Source organism: Quercus suber, unplaced genomic scaffold (assembly GCF_002906115.3).
Source record: "Quercus suber isolate HL8 unplaced genomic scaffold, Cork oak 2.0 scaffold_253, whole genome shotgun sequence".
In the NCBI taxonomy this organism is placed as follows: domain Eukaryota; kingdom Viridiplantae; phylum Streptophyta; class Magnoliopsida; order Fagales; family Fagaceae; genus Quercus; species Quercus suber.
The window spans coordinates 867793-885838 of NW_027069709.1; the positions used below are offsets into that span (position 1 = coordinate 867793).

Genomic DNA, 18046 nt, shown 5'->3' on the forward strand with positions numbered 1-18046 from the left:
GAGGAAATAGAGTGGAAAAACAGTGTTTTTCACTGTTTGGCAAAAAAAAAAAATGCTGAGAATGGAAACCCGAGAAAAAATTTCTCTTTTGGGCCCACAATTTACATCCTCCCAAATTGGGAGGAAAATTGTGGAGAGAAAAGTGCTCTCACAGTGAAATTACACAAATGCCCTCTCCACCTACCCTCTTCACAAACACAACGGCTATTCTAGAATAAGTAAAAAAAAAAAACAGAGAGTGAGAGCTGGAGAAAAAAAAGGAGAGAGAAGAGGGCACTAGCTGGAACGTTCTTGAATGAGGGAGAAAAAGAAAGAAAAGAAGGGGGAGATAAAGAAATAAGGACAACGTGTATGGAGGAAAAAAAGAAAAGAAAAGAAAAAAACAGAGAGCGAAAGCTGGAGAAAAAAAAAAAAAAAAAAAAAGAGACAATGAGAGCACTTCTTGAATGAGGGAGAAAAAGAAAGAAAGAAGGGCTGAAGGGGGAGATAAAGAGATCAGGACAAACTGTATAGAGGAAAAAAAAAAAGAAAAAAAAACAAACAGAGAGCGAAAACTGGAGAAAAAAGAAAAGAGAGAATGAGAGCACTTCTTGAATGAGAGAGAAAAAGAAAGAAAAGAAAGGCTGAAGGGGGAGATAAAGAGATAAGAACGTGTATGAAAAAAAAAAAAACCAAACAAACGTATGGATGAAATGAAATAAGAAAAGGAGAAATAATATAAAGAATAAAAAATCATAATTGAGAAACATTACCACAATATTTTCACAATAAATTTTAAGTAATAGATTGTTATTAGTTAATATTGATGAGTAAAAAATAATTTCAGTAGTGGGTTCAAATTAGAACTAGTAACAACTTTACACATAAATTTTGTTGTAAAAGTATTGCGAAAAATGTTATGGACGTAACACTTTTCATTGAAAATATAATTGTTGGTAAATTTTATATTATTTAATGAGTACAAATAAATTTATTTCTTACCTATTATGTAACAAGGGTATAATAGTCATTTATATAAACTACATTTTCTATTCTCCTACTTTTCTTTTCAACCAAACAAAAGAGTTTTCTACCCTCCCACTTTTCCATCTCTCCAACCAACACACACGAGAGAAAACTAAATATTTTCATCCTTCCATTTTTCTATCCTCCTACTTTTTCACTCCTCAACCAAACGGACCCTAAATCTCTTTAAAGAGAATGAGATTTTCATATCTCTACTTGATTGGTTTTATTATAATTTTTTTTTTTTTACCTATTAGTTGGTTACAATTTTTTTAATTTTAAATTATGAATTTTTAAATTATATTTTAGTGTATTATCAAAATAAACAAAAATAAAATTATATTAACTACTATTCTTAAATCTAATTAGGGGCCGTGCAGAAAGCACCAACTCCATAAAATAAAAAAAAAAAAAAAAAAAAAAAAAAAAAGAAAGAAAAAAAGAAAGAAGATAGTACCATAATCCAGTCAAAATTGGTTATTTCTTTATACTTGCACGAGGTGTTTTCATCCCAAATTTGAAGTAAAAAACAAGGTCCAATCTACCATTGTAGCCCGATAGATTTAATTTTTACGGGCCTTTTTATGCGTGCAAAAAGCCGAAAAGCACCAATTCCGCGAAACAGCCCTGATTTAGTCAAAATTGGTCAATTAATTATGCTTGCACGAGGCACCTACCCAAAATGATGCCCTCCATCACACAAATTATTAAAAGTCGAAATTCCAGCCAAAAAGAAAAGAAAAAAAAAAAAAAAGTGAAAATTATCCTACAATCATGCACTATTTTAACATGCTAAAAGCTAAAGTACAAATTCACATTTAATAATGTGTACATCATGTGTAAAATGTGAAAACTCAATATAAACATATGGATATTATGGGAAACCCTATACATCTGAGAGTATAAAACAATAATTTCCCTCAACAAAGCCAAAACGAAAACAAATCATCCTTATCCTAGCACCATAATATTGATTTTACTAAATAAATCAACCTTCATTTTGAGCCACTTGTCCGTCCTCTTACTTGTAGAGATAAAAAAAATCCATAATATGTGGTTACACTCTGTAAATAGTCATTCTAGATAATACTTTACTCTGCTTTAAATATGATTATTGGAACAAATTGATGAAGATAATGCTAAAACTCAAAAAGGAATTCAAACTCAGCCTTATCAAAATAACAAGATTAAGTCTATCTTATCTGATTTGGTTTTGAAGACCAAAATATTATCTCGAGACCGATATCAACATGGAAAAGATATCGAGACTATATTGCCTCAATCAACCATCAGTGTTTGAAATGACACAGTACACGTTGAGACCAAAAAGTGGTCTTGAGCTTGAGCCTTCAGGATCCAACTCCAACATGAACTCAATATCGAGACCGTGATTCATCAATTGACCACGTGTCAATAAAACTATTATTATTATTATATTAGGGTAAATTGTAAATTGCACCGATAAAGTTTGGATATGTATGGATTTTACACCTTGAAATTTTAGAATTTGGATTTTATCCCTTAAAGTTTGGGGTATTTGAATTTTACACCCTGACATTTTAGAATTTGGATTTCACCTCCTAAAGTTTAGGAGTGTTTAGATTTTACACTCCTAAATTCTGAAACTTTAGGGTGTAAAATTTAAACACCTCCCAAACTTTAGGGAATAAAATCCAAATATCTCTAAAATATAAAGTCTAAAATATAAGGTGTAAAATCCAAATTCTAAATATCAGAGTATAAAATCTAAACACCCCCAAACGTTAGGGGATAAAATCTAAATTCTAAAACTTTAGACTGTAAAATCTGAACACCCCCAAAACTTAGGGGTGTAATTTGTAATTTACCATATATATTAATAGGTAAAACTTAAAGAAAGTTCAATTAGAATTTGAAAAAAAAATCCAATTTTGTGTCATGTAACTAAATTTATGTGGGGAGTACACCATAATTATTCACTTAAGTTTGTGTCATGTGTCCTGTGCGGCGCCCGAACTGTTGGGCCTACTCAGCCCCAAGTCTCCGCACCAAAACACGCGGTCTTTGGGCCCAATCCTCACTCACCCTACGGCCCAACCCTCGCTAGCACAGCTCGGGGGTGCCGGGCTTCACTGCTAAGTTATGATCGGCACATTTTTTACCGAGCATGTTCGGAGGTATCATTAAACAGCGCATCAACTTTGTTCGGCTCAAAGAAGGCCCTCCAAGCGCCACTACCTAGCTCTAACCTGAAGTGGGCACTAAGTCCCAAAGCCACCCAGGCCGAGACTCACACTTACCATCCCCCTAATTGGACCCTCCGTAGCACTAAGCAAAATACCTTGGTTCTGTCTAGTACCCAGGTATAGAGGAGCGGTTAGTTTCCCCATAGGCTTGAGTCCAAGGACCATGCAATGCCTTGGTTCTGTCTAACGCTTTCATTTCTCTGTAAGTATCTAGTTTCCCCATAAGTTTGAGTCCGAGGACCATGGAATACCTTGGTTCTGTCTAGTACCCAGGTATAGAGGAGCGGTTAGTTTCCCCATAGGCTTGAGTCCAAGGACCATGCAATGCCTTGGTTCTGTCTAACGCTTTCATTTCTCTGTAAGTATCTAGTTTCCCCATAGGTTTGAGTCCGAGGACCATGCAATATCTTGGTTCTGTCTAGTACCGAAGTATAGAAGAGTGGTTAGTTTTTCCATAGGCTTGAGTCCGAGGACCATGCAATGCCTTGGTTCTGTCTAACGCTTTCATTTCTTTGTAAGTATCTAGTTTCCCCAGAGGTTTGAGTCTGAGGACCATGCAATACCTTGGTTCTGTCTAGTACCCAGGTATAGAGGAGCGGTTAGTTTCCCCATAGGCTTGAGTCCGAGGACCATGCAATGCCTTGGTTCTGTCTAACGCTTTCATTTCTCTGTAAGGAGGGGTTTGTCCTCGGACCATTTTATTGGAGACGATTCCTCCTTGGGTCGGATTATGATCTTACACGTGGCGTTGATCTCGCCTCCAGCTCGAGCCCCCATCTTTTTCATTTACGAAGCGTCCCTTGGCCGTTTGTGTTTCGCGCTTGACGTTTCGGTGCACGACGCGCCCTCATTAATGTCCTCATGAATTAATACAAATCCAGCGGTCTACGGTCCCCTTGGAATTTGGTAGCTTTATTGTTAGCCCCGCTGGTAACTCTCTTTTCGAATTCTGCGTGGATTAATTCTCACAAACCTTCATCCTCTATATAAGGCTTCCCGGGGGGATAGTTTCTCCATACTCCATGAACTTCCTAACACAAACAGAAAACACGCCCTTTCAGCTCCCCAAGCCCCTTTAATAACCCCGCCGGAATTGTGACTGGAGTTGGTAGATATGGGGCGGCTTTGGGTGGGTGTGAGGACATCCATGCCAAGAGCCGTTGTGGCCGCAGCCCCCACTGGGCTTCCGGTGCGGCAGAGTCTAGGCGTAACCCCGATGGCGCCATGCACGGTGGCCCGGAGGGATGTCGTTGAAGTACCTAATGTCTCTCCTCGGAGCACACCCCCGACGGAGGAGACATACGAACTCATGTCATGGGCGGTGCCCGAGTGTTGCCGTCTCCAACGGCCAACGCTCGTGAGGATTGGAGAGAATCAAGGGAACATCACGGGGGAGGACGTCCCGGAGCCCCTGCATCTACTCCTTGCTTTGTTCAAGCTCCGCCGCACCAAGAAAGGAGTTGTTGGTGGCCTTGAAGTGAGCCAGCCTCAGCCCCCTTCCCCCATCTTATTGTCAAGTTCTCCCATTCTTTTGATGCCAATAAGAGTACGGGTTGACACTTCCCTCTTGCTAGTTTTAGGACAGGTTCATCTAGGCCTCTGATAGTAGAACTAGCTTGTAGGAATAGTTTTAAAACACGTCTACCTGAGCCTCTGATTGTATATTGTAACTTTTCTTTTTATGAAATAATATCAAGCTTTCTTTTTTTTTTTTTTTTCTGTTGAATCTTCTGTCTCAAACTTTTACCTTTCTGCAGTGTTTGTTTGGTAGTAGTTTTTTTTTTTGCACCACCACCAATTCTCCGTAGAACGATTACTTAGAACCATCGCCTGTTGCGCCGGCCAGCGCACTAATCCTTCCCACAGAAGGCGCCTATTGTAGGGTCTGTTTTTGTAGCCCTAGCCCAAAGGATATGGGTTAAAGGCCCAACGAACCCAGAACAATGAATTTGTAGAGAGTGGATCGAAAGTTTAGGCGCTGGCCGGCGTTCACGAAGCATGAACTCTTTTCTTTCTTTTATTGAAAAATACTTAGAACAGTTTACAACTGGGGGATGCTCCTCGGCCCATGGCCGAGGAGGTTTTCTCTTCCCCCTCATCCAAAAACCTCCCAAAAGACCAAAAGACGTCCCCCAAAGACCAAAAGACGTCCTCCCCTTTACATTTTGCTCACATTTCTTATATATCCCTTTCTTCCTCCTCTTGTTGATCATCTATTGGCTTCCCCCGTAACCGTCTATCCCATCAACGGTCATATCCGTGCTCAAGTGGTTCACCTTGATCGATGTTGCCCTGTCAAGGGGTTACATCCCCATTAATGCGGCCAGAAGGGTTAGGTGAGCATATTCAATGCCGAGGTGACAGTTCGCCCAAGGCTTGCCCCTTCTTCGTACTAAGGTCTCGGACGACCAAGGATAGGGTCATCCTCGGACCCATCATGCGTCCTCGATGTGGGCTATTTGGGCCTGGGTTGAAGTGGGCCGAAACTACCCGATTTTCCGGCCCCACAGGTAAAATACTATTTTAGTCCCTAAAATTTACCAAAAGTTTAGTTTTCATCCTTAAACTTTAAGAAGTTCATTTTTTGCCTCTAAACTATTAAAAGTTCATCTTTTGTCTCTAAACTACTAAATTTTTTTTATTTATATCCTTGAACTTTACCAAAAATTTGTTTTTCATCTCTAAACTATTAAAAAAAGTTATTTTTGCATCCTTATTTTTGTTTCTAAACTATTGAAAAATTCTTTACAAAGTTTAGGGATGAAAAAAAAACTTTTTAAAGTTTAGGGATGAGAAACAAACTTTTGACAAAGTTTAGAGACCAAAATAATATTTTACCCAAATAAATTTGTAAATATTAAAGTGAAGTATAAGTGTGTACTATGTAGTCCAAATTTTGTAGAAGAAAGAGAAGGAAAAAAAAAATTATGAATATTCAAATTATTTTGTGTTTAAAATAAGTAACCTAATAATTTTGTGTTTAAAACAAGTCTCACAACTTGTTATATATCATATGATACGTATAATTTTGACAAAAACTCTTATTTTAAAGCATTTGTATATATATCATATGATACGTATAATTTTACGATACGATACGATACGATTCATATGATACACACACTGTATTATATAATTCATGAGCACTTACAATATGCTGATATGATATAGAATTTTTTACACACAATACGATACGTATCGCGTATTGTACAATACTGACAACTATGTCAACAACAAAAAAATCCTAACCAGCCTAGTATTAAAAAAAACATTATTTTATTTTTGTTTTTGTATTTATTGGTAAATGATTGCATCTTAATATATTTTGAAACAACGATTTTAAATATTCATAATTTTTTAATACTATATGGATACTTATTTGGAGTTTTTTTTTTTTTTTTCTTAGTACTCCGGCCCGTTAGTTTGAAATCCTGAGTTTGTCGCTGAACAAAAGTTTATTGACCATTCTGCTTATATGTTATAATCAATGTTATTGAATTTTTATTCTTTGCATTTGGATGGAAAGTCTATCTATTCTATCCATGCACGGCAATTCCGGTCAACTTAATTTATTGACTTGTAATACATTGCATTTATCATGATTCGATTTTAGCTTGACTCCATGTGATGTGTTCATGAACCAAATCAATTCATGTAAATTACAAGGCAGGACACTTAAAAGTGTTCGTAGGTGTAATTTTTGTATTGATTGAGTACTCTACCGAGTACATATGTTTGTGTGGTAATGTGCTATGGTGGATGATATGACAAACATGTTTCATCTTGATTTTTGTATAATTTTCAATTGTGAATTTAGCATGCTTTAAAGACCATTTTTAATGGATCTATATATCTGTATGCTTTAAAAACCATGAAATTTTACTATATATAAATTATAGATAACAATCATGATATATTTTTACTGGATCTCTGTGGTAAAATTTTCAAAGAATTTGAGAGAATTTTGATCCAACTAAAGCTGATATATCTCCTTAAATGAAAATTTTTCCTTGCTCTTTTCATAAATTGAGAATTCAAGTGTGTTAATTTTATTATTTTGTAATTATGAGAATTATTGGATTATATGACACTATTTGTTTAAGATTTACATTATAGACTAAATAAGTGCATACAATATTGTACACATTTACATAAAATGTATAATATTATACATTCTCATAAAAGGGTACAATGTTATACACATTTGTTTACTCATTGAGGTATTTAATAAAAATTCTGATAATTTTAAATTCTATAAAATTGGCCATAACATATCATCAGTGAACATTGACCACCATAAACTTTTGCTGTTGATGTACAAAGCTTCCAAATTATAAGATGTGTAAAAGCTGAAGCCTTTATTGACCATAACACATTTTCATATTAACCATTGACCACCATATTGGGTGAAACACCGAAGAATTTAAATGTAATTAAATTCTAAATCATATATATATATATATATATATATATAAAATATGAAAAACCGTTACATATTTTAGAAATATATGGTTTAAAATAAGTGTAAGCTAATATTACGTATAATTTGAATCTCTTCTAAAAAAAATGTATAATCGTGATTATTTTTAATTGTATTCGTGTATATATATGCACAGGGCTACACATTAGTTTTCCTAATATCCAATTACATTTTGAAAATGGATGGTACATAGATGCATAATTACTATATAAATACACACGTACATATGAGCATGAAATCCAAGCATTAATATATATATATATATATATATGAATTAATTCATCACTTCATTTGTGCATGCTACATTTTGATTTCAAAATTTATTTAATTAAAATTAAGTCTTGCAAAATTTTCATATTAAACGTTTTAGATATTTTCCTTAGCAAAGAACATAAAAGGCATGACTATCCAGGTTTTTTTTTTTTTTTTTAATAACACATGATGGTATGCATGGTATCTATTGTGATCATAATTGTGGACTTTTAAGGACATATTTGGTATACTAAATGAAAACTACGATATAAATTATAATCTTTATATATTAAGAGAATTGAAAAAGTTAGTTATTACTTCAACAATACCCTTAATTTAATTAAATAGCCTTAGTTTTGAAAGGCAAACCAATAAGGCAAAAAAACCTGTTGCCCACTTTTAAGTTTAGCGCACCCATTCTATCGTTTATCTAAAAAATAAAAGGTTTAGCGCACCCATAGTAACTAGAACAGGGATGTTTTTCCTTGTCCACGAGTTCCCACTCCTCCACCAATGTAACTTCGCTTTGCTATATATCTACGTCACGCATGACGTAGAACTAAAGAGAGGAACCTTGATCCTAAAAGCATGGAATTCTCAATTCCATGCCAAACTCTATCATGTTCCTTCTTTTTTTTTTTTTTTTTTTTTAGGAACATGTTCTCTTTGCATTTTGCCTCGAAAAAAAAAAAAAAAAAAAAAAGAAGAAGAAAGTCAGCAAAGGCAGCTAGGGCTTGATTTGGCTGTATTTATGTTCAAACTAAACAACAGCTATTGCCCATTCCCAAATTTCATCACCATCGAAGTTGAAAGACCTAAAACCCACCAGCAATAATAGCCAAACCTCACCGCTAAACAAAGCTTCTTTAATCTTTACAAAAAAGCCATGTCCACCACCAAGTCCAAGACCAACCTCCACATCGTTGCTTATCCTTACCCAACCGCAGGCCACATCATCCCTCTCCTAGACCTCACCCACCTGTTACTCACCCGCGGCCTAAACGTCACCGTTTTGGTCACCCCCAACAACGTTCATTTACTTGAACCATACCTCTCCACCCACCCATCTTCTCTCAAACACTTGGTTCTCCCGGCCCCAGATATCACTCCACATACGAGACTCGTCGCTGACGTGCGCGGCTTGCGTGATCTTCACTATCCTATCCTACTCCAATGGTTCCAGTCTCAACCTTCACCACCTGTGGCTATCATATCTGATTTTTTCCTCGGCTGGACCCAACACCTTGCCTGTGAGCTTAAACTGCCAACGTCTCTGCTCAGGACGGATCTACTAAGGGGCAGGGGGGGGGGCCATTGCCCCCCCCCCCCCCTTCTTCTTTTCAAATTAGCTTTTCTTCTTTCTTTTTTTTCATGCCCATATTTTAGAGTTTATAATTGGCCCCTCTCAAATTTTTGAATTGGTCCAAATAGCCTAAAAGAAACTAATTATTTAACCATTTCTTTGGCCCCTCCATAGTCCAAATACAACACAACAAAAAATCCACAAATCACCAATATCATAATTCAATAACTCATAACCAAAAAAATCTCATAGAAAAATAAATTCCCTTATGGGGGTGACAATAATTTATATAACTTTTTAATTGATTTATAAATTATGGGAAAGTCAATTACAATATTAAAATTTTTTTTCAAAAGATAAAATGCAAAATTCTTCTAGAAGCCAATATTGATGATGTAGCATTGCCAACTCTTAATATTAATATCCCAATTTTTTAAAATCCTCAAACAAAGTTTTGAAAACTTCATTAGTGTGATTTTTAGTTGCATCCAAAAGTATAGGTTTATCATATTGGTGAGTTGGTCAATGTGATAAAATCAACATATTAATTCCAATTATTCAAAATTTGAAGATCCGAAGTCCTCTTCTTTTTTTACTCTCTTCTTCGAAAAGGTTTGAATATCATATTGTGACTTTCAACTTTTTTGGTTCATATTATTTCCTTCTTGGCTTAAATATTTATGGTAATAAAGTGCAATTGTTTTGTCTACCATAATTTTTTTTTTTTAATAAACCATGTCACTTGAAATTTTTTTGGTTCATGCTTTCGCCCCCCCTAAGTTCAAATCCTGGTTCCGTCCCTGTCTCTGCTTCTCACCCTCTGGTGCTTTTGCGATGTCCGTAGCTTTTTCAATGTGCCGTGACCCACCCAAAAACAATGATCCCGGGGAGGATATCAATTTCCTAATTTCATTACCCAAGGTCCCGAATTCCCCGACTTACCCTTGGTGGCAGATCCCTCCTCATTATAGAAACGAATTTGAAGCTGACCCAGATTGGGAATTTTACAGAAACAGCATGCTGGCTAATTTCGAGAGTTGGGGAATTGTCTTTAACTCGTTCGCCAGTTTGGAGAGTGTGTACTTTGACCATCTGAAGAGAGAGGTTGGACACAATCGAGTGTGGGCAGTAGGACCTGTATTGCCTCTTGAAGGTGATTTGATTAGATCCGCTACTAGAGGTGGAGCCAGCTCAATGCCATGTCACAAGCTTATGGCGTGGCTGGATGCTCGGCTTGACAACTCTGTTGTTTACGTGTGCTTTGGGAGTCGTGCTGTGTTGACAAGTAAGCAATTAAATGTTCTTACAGCAGCGTTGGAGTGTAGTGGGGTCCATTTTATTTTGTGTGCGAGGGTGCCTGATGATCAAGGTTCGATTCTCGATGGGTTCAAAGATCGTGTGGGCGATAAAGGATTAGTAATCAAGGGGTGGGCCCCACAGGTGGCTATACTAAGGCATCAAGCTGTAGGTTCGTTTTTGACTCATTGTGGGTGGAACTCAGTGTTGGAAGGGCTTATCTCGAGAGTTGTGATGTTGACATGGCCAATGGGTGCAGATCAGTTTACGAATGCCTTGTTGTTGGTCAACCAATTAGGCGTGGCAATTAGAGCTGGCGAGGGCACTGAAAATATTCCTGACTCTAATGAGTTGGCTCGATTATTGGTAGTCTCACTCAACAAAATTAAGCTACAGAATGTTCGAGCCAAAGAGTTGAGTGATGCGGCCTTGAGCACAGTCAAGGGAGGAAGCTCCGACAAAGATTTGGATGAATTGATCAAACAACTAGTTGACATCAAAAAATTAGAGTAAATATAAATTATGTAATCATACTAGCATTTTTTATGGTTTTACTCACTCACACATATCTATACAAGATTTTTGCCTTTGGGTTGCATTAATGATTAAGATCATTGATCACATATATGATGAAATATTAGTGATTAATTCGAATCTCATCATTTTAGTGCTAAAGCTTACTTACAAAATAATGAGTACTTACTTCATATGCTTTATTTTCTAGTATAACATTCTACATTTTGTTTAATTCTTGTTATGACACATGGCTAGTATTGAAGAGAAGAAGAAAGAGGAGCATACTTTTGTTGTAGCAAGTTCAAGATTTGAGCTCTCCTTTGTTTTCCTCTTTCGTTCAATAAATTCTTTATTCAGATTTTTTTTTTAAACAAAAAAAAAAAAAAAAAACAAATTAGACCGTCAAAGTCGGCTAATTGGTAGCTGAAACAAATTTAGATTTGTACTCATTGATTGTGCGGCAAAGAAGTTATCATGTCCCATCTTTTATAAAAGTTTCATGTTCTTATATTTTGAGATCTTGTAAGCTAGGTGAGAAAGAAGCTATTCGGTTGGAAGGTTACCCTCAATTTTCTTTCTCATGGTAGACAGTGAGATTTCTTGAAATATATTTTTTTTCCATCATTTCCTAAAAACGGAGACAAAAAAAATAGTGTCATCAACACTGTCCAAAAGGCTTATGCTGACTTAGAGCATCCACATTGGTAGTGCTAAAAATTTTGCTATTTGACACTACAAAAAGTTATTTTTATCTATTTTACCTTTTCACTTTACAAAACATCCAACATTAGTAGTTTTATTTTAGCTTTCAACACAATAAAATAATATAAACACTACAATAAAATAATATGAAATTAAATTCAATAAGGACGGAGTGTAAACCCTTTGATTTACACTAGCCAATAAGGACATGCCACATCATATTTTTACTTAAACTCATTGTAAAATCAATACATCCTAATACACTTAATAACATCTCAACAAACAAAAAAACAAAACCTGTTTCACATTTCCCTAAAATCTCAATCCTTTTTCAGCTCCTGCATCTCCATTGATTTGTGATGTCTTTTACTTTCACAATGATGTCCGGTATATCTCAAGGAGTATATAAAGAATGTCACACCTGAATGAGACATTACTAATTCTAGTTAGAAATACTAGAACAACCAAAAACTAAATGGTTTTTCTCTTGTAACTTCTAATTCTATATTATTTTGCCTTTACACACCTCATAATCTCGATCCTCGAGCCAAATTGACGGCCCTTCAGAGGACATTGTAAAATATGCTATATGAAATAATGATAAAAGTAAGAATAATGTTACTACTAATGATGATTATCAGGAAGAAGGGCTCAAATATAGGTATTGGGCCGTGGGCCATGTCCGAGGACGTTAGATAGCCCGAGGACAGGTAAATACTAACGAGGGCATACTGGTTAATGGGTCGTGAATGAAGTTTGTCATAAAGAACTGGAAATGTTGTCTGAGGAGAAGTGTCTCCCTGACTAGACAAAGTAGAGGTCAAAGGTCTGGCCCTTCATCAAGGACAAGGCAACAAAAAATCATGCTGGTAAGGATAAACATCAGACAAGGATAAAACAAAAAGGAGTTGGGAAATATCTAAGAAGAAAGCTACTACCACCACATTAAATGCTCTACATCTGATTTCCTGACTACATTAATGTGAAGGTGATATCTGAACAGTAATCTTCAGCCTTACAGCTACCCCCAAAAACTTTAAGAAGGTGCTGATGAAACAAGTGTCAAGGCCAGTAATCTGATCTACACGTCGAGGGCTGAGATAAAAGAAGGAAGGAGAATATAAAGGAGAAAAACCTCATTACAGAGGGATCATCAAATAATCTGTAGAAATTGTACACTCAAGAACTGTAATTTTGGTTAAGTCTAAGAGAAATATATAAGAACAAATCATCCTTAAACTTGATCGAGGAGAGCTTTTCTTGCTTAAACTGTTTGTTATATTCTTCCAAACCATAACTAACCTATTGTGACTACTACTTACTTATCTCATTGAAAGTTCATCTTCAAGCCCACTCTCTAACAAATTTATTGTTTTGGGCTCTTTGGGCCATTGACCCTTCATTTAGGCTTTAAGAGCAAATCATGTCCTTACAGTTGGCGACGTCTGTGGGGAACTTAAACATTCTTGATCTCATTCAATCATGGTAGGATCAGGACCAAACCGTGAAAATCTATAGGATCCTAACGTCAAGATCAATTTCTTAATTGTGAACGAATGAGGGACCGTGAAGTTAGTGTGCACACCACTCATACAAGTATTAGTCATTTTAGAAGTGGAAGCCATGTGTCCTGATGAACCAAAAATTTATGGTCGTCAATACACACAGATCTTCATTCACCCAGAGAAGATGTTACACATTTATTATGCACATTGATGACAAAACGTAACGGACGGAGCAACGATCACAGAATGAGCTGTGATCTCCAAACAAAAATTCTATAATGCACTAGCAATTGAGCATAAATGCAGCACATCATTACCCATTAATGGGGCATATAACTATAAAAGAGAAGACAACGAAAGTTAAAGGTACACACAAATACTCTATGAAATCACTCTCAACTCATTTTCTCTCCAGAATCATTCTCCCTTACTGATTTAAGCATCGAAGGCGGTTCGGCTGACGCCACATCGATGTGTTACTCTTCCCCTCAGTTCATTTTATAGGCTTCTCATCTACAAAGACGGCCCTATTCACAGCATCGTCCACTCGCTACGATGAGAAGCTCAACTGTTAGCTTTTACATCATCAGTTTGGTGCCGTTTGTGGGAGCACTAATCATTCAAGCCATCTTTCCCAATGACAAAAGAGTTCCTCGAGTGCGAGATGGAAATAAAGGTCACACCTCAGCCAGATGTTGTGCAACAACAACAAATCCAAGCCTTCTTGGCCAATGTGGAAGAACTGACTCACCAGAATGAAGAACTACGAAAGACAATGGAATCCCAAAATGCAAAAAGTCGAACGGGTGAAAACCAAAATGAAGAAGAATCAAACTCTCAAGCCAACAGGCGAAACAGAACTTCAGGAGAAGATTCCGCCAAGGTGGAGAATGAGCTTCGCAACATAAGGAAAGAGATGGATGAACTAAAAAGTGCTATGAAGGACAAGGCAAAGAGAATTTGGATGGGATGATTTGAAGGATGGACTCACCATTCACTACTGAAGTGTTGAATCGCCCTTTCCCACAAAAATTCTGTCTCCCACAGTTGGAGTCATATGACGGTTTCAAGGATCCCTTAGATCACATCGAATCATTCAAGATGCTGATGCTATTACAGATGACTCTAGACAAGTTAATGTGTAGGCATTCCCAACCACATTAAAAGGACCAGTCAGGGTATGGTTCAGCAAGATATCCCCAAGAACTATATCAAATTTTGAACAACTCAGCAGGGGTTTTGTTCGTCATTTTATTGAAGGGCAAAGATACGAAAAGCCAATTGGCCATCTTCTCAACATTCAACAGGCAAAAGGAGAATCTCTAAGACAATACGCCACTGGATTCAATAAAGAGTTGCTATAGGTAGATGAAGCCAAAGATCAAGTCATCTTAACAACCTTCCAGGCAGGGTTGTTGCTAAGAGATTTCTTCTTCTCAATCACTAAAAGTCCACCAAAAACAGTAGCAAAGTTGCTCTATAAAGCTCAGCAGTACATGAATGCAAAAGATGCGATACTCGCAAAGGAAATGAAAGGAAAAAGGAAAAGATACGAAGGAACAGGCAACAATCGCGACAAGAAGAAGGAGACATGAAGTGTTGGGTAGACCACAGGGAAAAAAAAGGAACTTCTAGACAGGAAACCCAGGTTCACTAACTTCACTCCTCTAATAATGCCAATTGAGGAGATCCTTATGCAGATAAGAGATGATCCCTTCGTGCAATGGCCGAAGCCAATTAGCACTCTAGTAAAGAGGAGAGATAAGAATAAATATTGTAGGTTCCACCAGGATTACAGGCATCATACTAATGAGAGTAGACATTTGAAAGATCAGGTGGAAACTTTAATTCGACAAGGGAAGTTACAGAAGTACGTTAGAAAGATGAAGCCCCATAGATACCAAAAGAAGGACGACCAAGACAGAACTCCGGAGGTAAGGGATAGCAAACCCCCTGCAGGAGAAATAAAGACGATCTCATGAGGGTTAACAACAGGTGGAACACTAAAGTCCCTGAAAAAGCACAAGGGAGAGAAATAAACAGCGTCCATTCGTGGCTCCCTCCAATGAAGATGCCAAAGAACGACAAGCTTGATATTGTCTTCTCTAAGAGAGATAGTCGCGGTATCAGTCAACTCCATGACGATCCGCTGGTAATCATGCTTAGAGTAGAAGAATTCAACATCCACTTGGTGCTCATTGACAATGGAAGCTCAGCAGATATCATCTACTTGCCCACATTCTAGCAGATGAAGCTGGATAAGAAAAGGATTAGACCTTTCACCTTGCCTCTAGTAAGCTTCACATGGAATAGAATTGTCCCTAGAGGCATCGTCACTCTAACTGTGATAATAGGAACTTACCCAACATAAGTTAACAAGGAAATTGATTTCCTTATAGTTGATTGCCCTTCAACATACAACATCATCTTGGGAAGACCTACACTCAACAAACTAAGAGCAGTGACGTCAATATGTCACTTGAAGGTGAAGTTTTCAACAGCCCATGGAGTAGGAGAAATCAGAGGAGACAAAGTTCTGGCAAGAGAGTGCTATCAAGCTGCTTTAGCATTAGGAGAGAGCCACACATAGGTGATCAATGAACCAGAACCCATTCCTAAACTGTCAAAAACACCACAAGAAGTTGAGATCGTCCTAGGAGATTCGACGAAGGTATTGAAGATTGCAACAACACTCCTAACTTCAAAGAAAGAGAAAATGATCTCCTTCTTAAAGGAAAACCAAGATGTTTTCACTTGGAAACACGAGGATATGCCAGGGATTGATAGGAAGATTGTACAGCATCGTCTCAACGTTAACCCATAATGCAAACCTGTACAGCAGAAGCGGAGGATATTTGAACCAAAACGTAACAAAGCTATAATTGAAGAAGTAGAGAAACTGCTAAAAGCTGATTTCATCAGGGAAGTCTTCTATCCAGATTGGTTAGCAAACATAGTCATGGTAAAGAAAAGCAATAGTAAGTGGAGAATGTGTGTCAATTTCACAAACCTGAATAAGGCCTACCTAAAAGACATCTTCCCTTACCAAGGATTGACCAACTAGTAGTCTTAACTACTAAATACAAGCTCTTGAGTTTCATGGATGCATTCTCTACATACAACCAGATTCTTATGAACGAAGACGATCAAGAGAAGACCTCGTTCGTCACCAGCCAAGGGTTATACTGCTACAAGGTTATGCCCTTTGGATTGAAGAACGTAGGTGTCACCTACTAACGATTGGTGAACCGTATGTTCTCTCACCAGATTAGAAGGAATGTAGAGGTGCATGTGGTTGATATGTTGATAAAAAGCAAGGACAAAGCCAACCACTTGGAGGATTTAAAAGAGACCTTCAACATACTAAGGAAGTACAATATGAAGTTAAACCCTGCAAAATGTGTTTTTTCTGTTGGTTCAAGAAAATTCTTGGGATTAATGGTATCCCAGCAAGGTATAAAGGCAAATCCAGATAAAGTAAAGGCAATAATGAAGGTCAAATCACCAAAGATAGTGAAGGAGGTGCATAGCTTAACAGGAAAGGTTGTAGTCCTAAATAGATTCGTCTCTAGGGCAACGGATAAGTGCATGCCATTCTTCAAGGTATTGGAAAAAGCTTTTCAGTGGACTAACGAATGAGAGGAAGCCCTTGCCAAGTTAAAAGAGTACGTGACGAAGCCACCTCTAACAAGCCCCTCAGTGATAGGAGGAAAGTTGTACCTCTACTTAGCAGTATCCAACACTGCAGTAAGTTCGGCATTGATTAAAGAAGAAAGGAACATCCAGAAGCCAGTGTATTATACTAGCCAGACATTTCAAGGAGAAGAAGCAAGTTACCTAAGGATGGAAAAGATAGCTTTTGCATTATTGGTCGCCTTTAGAAAACTCCGTCCTTACTTCCAAGCACATTCCATTGTTGTCATGACAGACCAGCCCATAAGAAAGACGATGAACAAGATAGATGCAGCGAGACAACTCATTCAATGGGCAATTGAATTAGGCTAATTTGACATCGATATCGACCTCGAGCAGCAATCAAAGCCCAAGTACTGGCAAACTTCATTGCCAAATTCACTTACCCCTGTAAGGAAGAAGAATCCCCTATGAAATTATGGATGGTCCAAACAGATGGGTCAGCCATGAAGAAAGTGGGAGAAGCAGGAGTAATTCTTATACCTCTAGAAGGAGAAACGTTAAAATATGTAGTTAGATTGCAGTTCCCAGTAACAAACAATGAGGCAGAGTACGAGGCATTGCTGACAGGGCTAAGCCTAGCAAAAGCTCTAGGGGCAAAGAGCCTTATCATCTAAGCTAACTCTCAGCTAATAATAGGAAAAGTGAAGGGAGATTATGAAGCCAAAGAAGAAAGGATGTAGAAGTACTTAAAGATCGTCCAACGACTCTCACAGCACTTTGACAGTTTAAACTTTATGCAAATCCCTTGAGCGAAAAATGCAGAAGCTGATTTTCTAGCAAGATTGGCCTCGTCAGACGATTACAATGCGACCTCTGAGCTAAGTGTAGAAGTAAAAGGGCAGCCAAGACAGAAGGTGAATAAGTCCTGATGCTAAAAGAGCAAGACAAATGGATGGCTCCCATCGTTTGTTACCTGAATGAAGGATGGCTCCCCGAAGATAAGACAGAAGCAAGGAAGATACAGATCAGAGCAACTCGATTCGTCATTATTGACGACGTGCTATAAAGACGAGGATATTCGCTCCCATATCTAAGATGCGCCAGTTCAAAAGAAACAGATTATATG

At 37.4% G+C, this 18046-nt stretch overlaps 1 protein-coding gene across 1 annotated transcript; it reads left to right on the forward strand.

The window, feature by feature from the left end:
• Positions 1-8683: 8683 nt before the first annotated feature.
• Positions 8684-11281, forward strand: LOC112020824 (UDP-glycosyltransferase 89B2). Its single transcript, XM_065781002.1, has 2 exons — positions 8684-9230; positions 10068-11281. Exons 1-2 carry the CDS (start codon positions 8849-8851, stop codon positions 11072-11074), a joined length of 1389 nt encoding a protein of 462 aa, XP_065637074.1. The 5' UTR covers positions 8684-8848; the 3' UTR covers positions 11075-11281.
• The last annotated feature ends 6765 nt before the right edge of the window (positions 11282-18046 follow it).